General features: G+C 36.6%; 1 protein-coding gene across 1 annotated transcript in view; it reads right to left on the bottom strand.

Moving 5' to 3' along the window:
* The window catches only part of ZBTB41 (zinc finger and BTB domain containing 41), a 15,263-nt gene extending 7,261 nt beyond the window's left edge, over window positions 1–8,002 (bottom strand). The window contains exons 1-5 of the mRNA XM_009884799.1: window positions 6,813–8,002; window positions 4,629–4,836; window positions 3,825–3,894; window positions 1,132–1,279; window positions 280–409 (exon numbers count right to left, since the gene is read on the bottom strand). Coding sequence (XP_009883101.1) covers window positions 280–409; window positions 1,132–1,279; window positions 3,825–3,894; window positions 4,629–4,836; window positions 6,813–7,935 — 1,679 coding nt within the window. The 5' untranslated portion in view covers window positions 7,936–8,002. The remainder of the gene's footprint in view (window positions 1–279; window positions 410–1,131; window positions 1,280–3,824; window positions 3,895–4,628; window positions 4,837–6,812) is intronic.
* Window positions 8,003–8,511: the final 509 nt, after the last annotated feature.

The raw sequence follows: 8,511 nt of genomic DNA, 5'->3' as shown, positions 1-8,511 counted from the left end.
AAATTCAAATGTTCTTACACAACACAGGAATCCTAAGTAAAATGAACTAGAGGTACGACTTTCTTAATATAGTTCCTCCTTATAACTAATTACCTACAGTTATCACCCTTAATTTTAGAGGTCATCAGAAAATCACATGCTACCTGTGGCCCTGACTCTACCTTTTAATACACTAGCCCTCTGAAATGGTCTCACAAAGCTAAAGCATTCAGAATCAAACAAAGCGCACTAAATATTTCTCTGATCTGCTGAAGTTCAAGTAGTCAGGCAACTCCTTACCGTTCCCTAACGGATTTTCCACAGATGAAACATGTCCATTTTCTCTTTCCTCCATGAGTACATTCTATATGGCGTTTCAGATTTCCTGTATCATTGAATTGACGGCCACAAATATCACAAGGAAAAGGCCCTACAAGGAGACAGACACACATAGTATTATTAACTGTCAGTTAAACCAAACAAGATGCACAGACTGATTACTTATGAAAAAACCTCATCAATTTACAAAGCAAAAGTTTTGTCTAACAAATGATTACTCGTTAGTACAGTCCGCATACTGTAATTAGACTTTGTGCACTTTCTGCTCGATTAAGTTACTTCTAAGAAGTGGTATTTTGGTGAGTTTCATGACTGTGAAGCAAAAATTTAGAATTAAGAGTCAAAAGTTATTAAGCCCACTCAGACTGTTTGAAAACACAAATTCCCACTACTATCACCAATCTAGTTCCTACCCTTCAGAAACAATTAGTAGTAATAAAATGTCTTTGGAATACTTCAGGAGGAAAGAAAAAGGTCTTTGGAAAACTTCAGGAAAAATCTGACTCCATAGTTGAGAACCAATTTCATGCAAAAAAGTTTTAAAACAAAACTAACCTTAATTCTTCTTCCCCACCAAAATTTTGCATTTATTCAGGTACAATACAATGTCTCAAAAAGAAAACTGAACAGAAAATTAAAAAACCAAACAAACAAACAAACCCCCCCAAAAAAAAACTAACTTCCCCACAAAACTGGAAAAGAGAGAACTGGAAAAGGAGGTGGGCTGGAAACCAGACTGATCAGAACATACAATGGTGGAGGAAGGTTTTACTTTAAATCTATTGTTTACATGTCAGAAGGAGGTTTCTATACCGAGATGGAATTTTTCTTGATGTTTCAGTCTTGCAAATCGTGATTTAAAGTGCTCTTCACAGTAGGTACACTTAAAGGGTTTATCCTGAGAGTGAAGGATCATATGCTCTTCTAAATGAGGTCTTCGAGTGAAAGATTTCTTACAAATCTAAAATGATAGTAAACTTTGTCAAAAATACATCAGTTATAACCAGAATTTTTTCCTATTCATAAACTCTAACAGTTTAGTTCATCTCCTCTGTGCAGCAACATAAGATTAAACATGTATTATTCAAAAGCGTACTCTATCCCAACTTGTAAAGCCTTGCAGTCAACGTCAAAAATATCTGCGTTCTACATAAACTCTCGTAGATTGCGCTATATAAATTAGGATGCAAATCCACGTCAGCCTAAATCAAACTACTGGCAACGTCTGCATACAGTTTTAGGTCCCACCCCCCCTTCTTCCTACTGACTCCAGCTCTTAGCAGATTCTTTTCCTAGGGTGTTTCAACACAGTAACTCAGCAGAAAATAACCCAATGGAAAAAAAGCAAATAGCTTTGGCTTGGTTTTGGACGCTGAAACAGCTCAGCTGGACTGTGCTAAAAGCTGTTGCGGTATAAGCTACTGAGAACTAGAGTTCCTTTATTTCCTCCGGGAAATTCTCTGACAGCATGTATTAAAGAGAAAATGCCAATATCAACACAGAAATGTAACTCAAAATATGTTTTAGAGATACAGAACTTCACAATGTTAAAATTATGTGAACTTTTCAGTACTGTTTTCAGATTAATCAAAACCTAAATGTACAAGAATTAGTAGTAGTCATTAAAGTCAGCATGCAGTTCCATTACAGATTTGAAGCCACATCTCAAATTTAGGCATTTAAACTAGGTATTACAATTTAGCATCAGAGTCCTATGCTTTAACACGGATCAACACGTGCTCACTGATTTCACTGTGACACTACCACCATTGTTTGTAACAGCTGAATTTAGTACTATCTAACTCCCATTCGTTAAATTGGGCAATCAGTTTCTCACAGCACATCTCATTAGCACCCTTTAGCCTCAAAAAATAAGCAACTTTATTTGTTTAAAAACTCATTAATGTTAAATGTAAGTGTAAGAAAATCCCATACCTGTAAAAAGTATAATAGCCGCCTTGCTTTTCTTTACTATTAATGCTCTACTGTTTCTGTGAACTTGCTCATATTCCTCAAGGATTAAAGTATGGTCACCAAGTCCTCGTGTTCACACATGGACTACAGCATAAACCAACAACCCGAAGAAATCCTGCAGCTTACATCTGTGGCACCTCAGCCCTCAGAACACACTAAACAACCTGAAAACAAAGTCACAGCTCCTAAGGGTTCTGCTCATTCTCCAACTTCTACAGAAGCTAGAATTCTACCCTTGCTTTCAATCCAAGACCATTTCCAATGCACACGAGCAGTCCAAGAGCAGCGGCTCAATTCTTAAAAATTTCTACCTAGCATAAATTTAAAATTTTCATCTAGTAAGAGTACTAGTAAGAGTACTTTCCAAGAAATAAACATAAACAATGTTGCACAATTGATTCTCACTACTGAAATGCTTCTTATCTAGTAAAAAACAGACTCTGTAATATGTTCACATAAGATAACTGCATCTGGAAGACAACACCCTTTGGTCAACCACGCAATATCTCCAACCATGGTCCCATCACTAGCAGATGAACGCTACAAATTCCTAAAGTTGCTATCTCCCAACGTCCCACTGTATGTTTGTAAGTGAAAGTACATAAACAAAGCAAGATTAGTAATTACGTTACGGCACCTAACCTTACAGACATACAGGGGCATATAGCAGTTTGCATAAACAAAACAGCTGCCCTGAAAAACGTAAACTAATTCCCTTAAAAAAAAAAAAAAAAAGGAATAACAAAACTCCACATTTGAAATCTTAAAACATTATTTGGCAGCAGATAGATAGAGAATGGAAGTTCCACAAACTCCTTTTTACAGTAGATGTACTCTCATACATATAACTCTTCTGGGGAAAAACCAAGGAAAGGACCCTATCATTTTACAAATAGATATAAATTTAGTACAAATCTACAATTCTGTTGATGTGCATATGCAGCTAAATTGGATTCCACATCATTGGACGCTTTTAAGATTCAGCTGGACAGGGTGCTGGGCCATCTTGTCTAGACTGTCCTTTTGCCAAGAAAGGTTGGATCAGATGATCCTTGAGGTCCCTTCCAACCTGGTATTCTATGATTCTATGATAAATGAGAAAGTGTTTAATATTTAACATCTATTTTCCTCAGTATTGAGAGAGCCTTCAAAAAAATGTATTCTTTGTGGTCCATGTTTGATGTGCAAAATTAACGGGAGAGCAAATACTCTGTTTTTAAAGTATCCATAACACACAAGTCTAATAACCTGCAAATTGATGTATTTTAACAACAGTAAGAGCTAATCACATGAAAAATAGTGCCTTCAACTATTTTAGAATTCAATTTGGTATTATCTACTCAGTCACAAGCTGTACATACAGAATAAAGTTCAGTCTTTAAATCAGGACATAAAGAGGAATTTTATACCATCACTCACAAAGCTTACTGAGATGTCACAGAAACACATACCATATTTTCACTTAAGCATGTAATCACAAAACAACATAGTATCTATATGAAAAAAACCAAAAGTACTGAAGTATTACTTACATCACATTTCCAACCTTCACTCTTTGTCTTCTTGATAGAAAGAAATTCTTGTACATTCTCTGGATGAAACCTAGAAGAAAGACAGAAGTTAAAAGCAGCTATAACCTTCTAAGATGATGATCACCCAAATACTAAATATCCATTTCTAAACTTTGTCAAGAAAGCTGATGACCAAACCAGCAGAGCTGATCATTAAACAACTCTAAAGGTACAAGTAACTGGCAAGCAGTGCTGACTACAGACTCCTGTAGAATCTCATATGACAACTGGTAAGACAGAGGACAGTTTCAATTATAATGCTTTATGGATATTTACAATGAAAGAGAAAAAAAGCAGTATGTAAATAATAATACCTTATAATTAGACCTGTAATAAACAAATTATTCACCTAAAAGAATCTGCATGGAAATGGTTTATCCATTCTATTATCACCAACAGTATAGCATCAACATCTAAACCCAAATAAGATATATTATTCTTCCTCCAAATTAAAAGCAACACCAGTAATTAACTGATTGTTGTGTTCTGACTGTGTTAGCTAATCTGAGCATTCTAAAATTTATAGTAAAAACCTATAGCAGAACTCTCACAGAACCACTACTGCTATTTAGTCAGTCCCTATGCACTCCTTATGGCAGGTTAGTTTATACTGCTAATCCCCATGTCCTTTGAGAAGGTACTTACTTGTAAAAACAGTTATAGAAATAATGCAGCATATGCTGTGTGCATACATACATTTACGTTGGCTTTTGAACTTAAAAAAACAATTCTTCAGAAATGCGAGACAAATTTGCTCATACTTGCCTCTTCACGTGCTTTGCTAAAGTCTTTTTGCTTGCATGCAGCTTATTGCAATAGGGACATTTGTGTTCCTTTTTATGAAAGTCAGTATCACTGGAGTGTTTCTTTCTGTGCACTGTCAGGTTGGACTTCGTTGAATAGCGCTGATGACATATATCACACTCAAAAGGCTTCTCACCCGTGTGCACACGTGTATGGCTCTCGTATTTGCCTATACAACAACAACAAAAAAAAATCTGTTAGCATCAACTGTAACAGGTATCACCTACGATACATACATTTAGTGTTTGTTCTATAATCTCTCTCAAATGTGGTCAAGATCTACGTACCTCCCACACACATCTAAAGATTTCTACTGATTTACACCACTGAAAACTGCACAGTAACACATATGCATTTGATCCAAGGTTCATTTACACACTTCCATCTTGACTATTTTTAAAATATAGAGTAAAAATAAAAGGGCTCGGTATTACTGTTAAATCTGTGCGAGGGTTATGAGTCCTTCTTGTTCAACCCTATAGCACACACTGTTGTTAAGTACTGAAAATTATACTAGTACTCTTTCATTACACCAATTGTGAAGAACCTTTTCAGAACAGAGAATAGTGTTGCAATAAACTGGTATTTTTAAGGTACTTTCAAGTAAGAAAACACTGAATGAACAATACAGACCCTTACAAATGATCTATATTTGGGATCCAAGATATTACCATAAACAAAAACACTACTCTCCCATTTCTTTCACATTGCTGGTATTCCCTCTTCTGTTTGCCAGTTTTCTTCTGAGGATAGAATTCAGTCCTCCACCAAGGACCTACCTACCTAAAGTCAACAGCAGGCTCTCTGCTTTGTATTAGATTTTTTTTTTTTCTCTGTAGAATACGCATTGTACTTCTAGGGTTAGATAAAGGAAAAAAAAAGTACTATAGCTCATAAATTCAAAATACAAGTCAATAGTCTACAGCAATACAAGCTTATGAAGAAATACTGTACGCAGCACTTGTTTTAATGCTATTTCTCATGTATTTTTTGAGCACAAAACTAGAATTCTAAGTCATGAAAGTGCAAAGAGAAAAGGGCTTCCAGCGTGTGTGAAAGCAAAACGTACCATTACAACCCTAAATACTCTCGAGCCATTAATTTCTGCACAGTAGCCCTTCAATATTAATAACAAAGCTCTCAAATTCATAAAAATTCCTATGTGGCATTACATGTACAGTTAAGTCCCATATTTTTGATGTTAAATAGCTTCTTTGATACAGTTTGTAACCTTGGAAAATTCATTTCACCTCAGCAAGCTAAGCACACTGAGTAGGAATTAACACAAACATCAGCCCCACTCCATTTTCATATACTCTCAAAATTTCAAAACGATGGAAGATACAATGCATCTATTTTAAGAACACCAAAAAATGCTTAATACTAATTCTCATGATTGAAAGGAAGTCAATACCTTACATAACCATAATTCAATATTTATTCCAGCTGAAAGAACACCAGAATTCTGGAATACAGTCCTAATTTACTTTTAATGTGGGAAAGGAGGAACAGAAAAGCTGGAATTTTTACTCTTCTGATATCCTGAGTAACCATACACCTAGATTTGACTGTAACATAAACGATCCTAACAGAACAGAGTAAGCTGATGAAGTATTACTTGGGTGTTAACTACAGACCAGAAAAATCAAGCTAGAAGTCAGAGTGACTAGGTCATAAGCATCTACACATCATGTACAAGAGAAGAATTTCAGACTGTTTGACAATGGTGCTATTTTACTTCAGCAATAATGACAGCTTTGTTACTTAAAATTAATTTGGCAGAAAATACAGTACAAGTTTCAGACTTTGTGCAATTTATCGTTTCACATCTTGCTATATTTCCTTCCTTTTTCAATGCTGCTTTTATATACCACGCTAAGAACCAGAATCCAGAGCAGTGAAAGAGAAATAAATTTAGCGTTTGCAGATTTTTCAAATAACGCAGTCAGTTCATTTATTGAAACTGTTCAGCACCACAGACATAACAACTTAATACATTCAGAAAAATGAGCAGCATACTGGATTAGTGAGACAGAAATTCTGATGTTCGTTCTCTAGGACAGAGAAAAAGGCTCAGTTTATTTCCCATACAAGTAGCACCACCACATGGTAAAAAGGAAAGAGATCAACCTAACTTGCTCTTACCTATTCGATCAAATTTTTTGTCACACTTGGGACACTGCAGTAGTTTTTTGCTACTGCTTTGAATGATGACTGGAGCTAAGCCTTCAGGAATACTTCCCATTGAATCAACTGCCTCAGAACTCTCTTCAGCATCATTCTGTTCTTTTTCACTTTGTTCTTCAGAGTCTGAATCTTCACCTGACATTTCCTCTTCCTGTCCCTCTTCATCAGCATTGCATTCACTTTCACTGTCTTCAAATTCGCTTCTATCAGATGTTTCCTTGTCAGAACTGACTTTTTCCAAATTGCTGTCAGAGGCATCCCCGCTTTCATTGTCACTGTTATCAAATTTAGCTGGACATTTACGGTTTCTCATAGAACGTCTAGTGGAAAAGTCGGCCTTCTCAACCATTTTTAACCCATGTTTTCTTTCCAGTGAAAGGGATCTGTGGGTTTTAGCCAAATGATTTTCTAAGGACTTCTTGTAACAGAAACTTCGACCACAAAAAGTGCACTGATGGCTATTTAATAGTTTACCTGTCAGTTCATTGAGTGTTTCTACTGGTGTAGATGCATCAGTTACCACATCAGTCTGTACGTTAGAAACACTTTCATTATTTAGTAACTTCACTGCATCTATGATATCTAAAAATTTTGCTGCTTCCAGCACTAATGGAATTTCATTTTTATATACAAAAAACTCAGAGGTGTAGAGGAACTCAAGCAAATGCTGAAAGACAGAATGAGTTACATGATCTAATGTGACAACATCAGTGCTTGGATTTTTGCTCAAACAAGCATGAAAATAACTACTCCCAACAGCCACTACAACTTTGTGAGCACTAAATTCTTTTCCTTCTACAATTATGAGTAAATCACAAAATGATGGATGTTTCTGTCTATCATCATTTAAGTATTTCAGTAGATTTTTGTTATACTGCAATGAGCTTAGGAGCTTTCTTTGTTCTGATGATGGTGAAAGTTCTTGGGAAGATTCAAGCTGATCTGCAGGAGCTATTTCTGCAGCCTTTGAGACAATTTCTTGTGCACAGTCTACTACAAGAATCTGTTCTGAAGTATCTTTCTCGTGGCCAAGATGAACCTTTTCGTTTAGATTTGCAGCGAGCCGTCTCCTTTTCTTCATTGCAGAAGTGCAACTTTAAAATCAGGAGCTTCATAGGTGACTGGCAAAGAATTCTCGTGAAGACTTGGTTCTGCTCCAGACCTTGAGAAAATACGTAACAGTAATTTCATAATCTGCAAAAAAATTACGATAAAAGTTACTCTTAGCACTCAACCGTAACTTCCTTTTTTATTAATGCTTTCTGCATTTCACTCTTAGTTTTATCTACCCTGCATACCTTAAGCTTTTATTAAATTGTTAAAATCTCATCATTTCCCATTCCAGACCATGGCATAACACTACTCGGAGCAAGTGCACCGACACTGCCTATTATTAGACCTAAAGAGGCAGCTGGGGCTGGTTTTGCTCGGCTCCTAGACGCACACAGCCTGTGAAATACCCCGAGACGGGCGTACACCGTTGTTATTATTATTACGCCGAGGCACATTCACTTTCTTTTTAACCCCAACACGGCAAGCCAACCCTTCTGCTTTTCCCGCCGGGCGCCCGTCCCCTCGGGCCGGTCCGGAGAACCTCCCGGTGCCTGCCAGGGCGGCGGGGCCCCTCCCCGCGCCTGTCACCGCCAAATGTCAAGTC

This window comes from Charadrius vociferus, unplaced genomic scaffold (genome assembly GCF_000708025.1).
Source record: "Charadrius vociferus isolate BGI_N301 unplaced genomic scaffold, ASM70802v2 scaffold163, whole genome shotgun sequence".
Lineage (NCBI taxonomy): Eukaryota > Metazoa > Chordata > Aves > Charadriiformes > Charadriidae > Charadrius > Charadrius vociferus.
The sequence above is the reverse complement of the archived record's forward strand: the minus strand, read 5'-3'. Positions and strand labels throughout refer to the sequence as shown.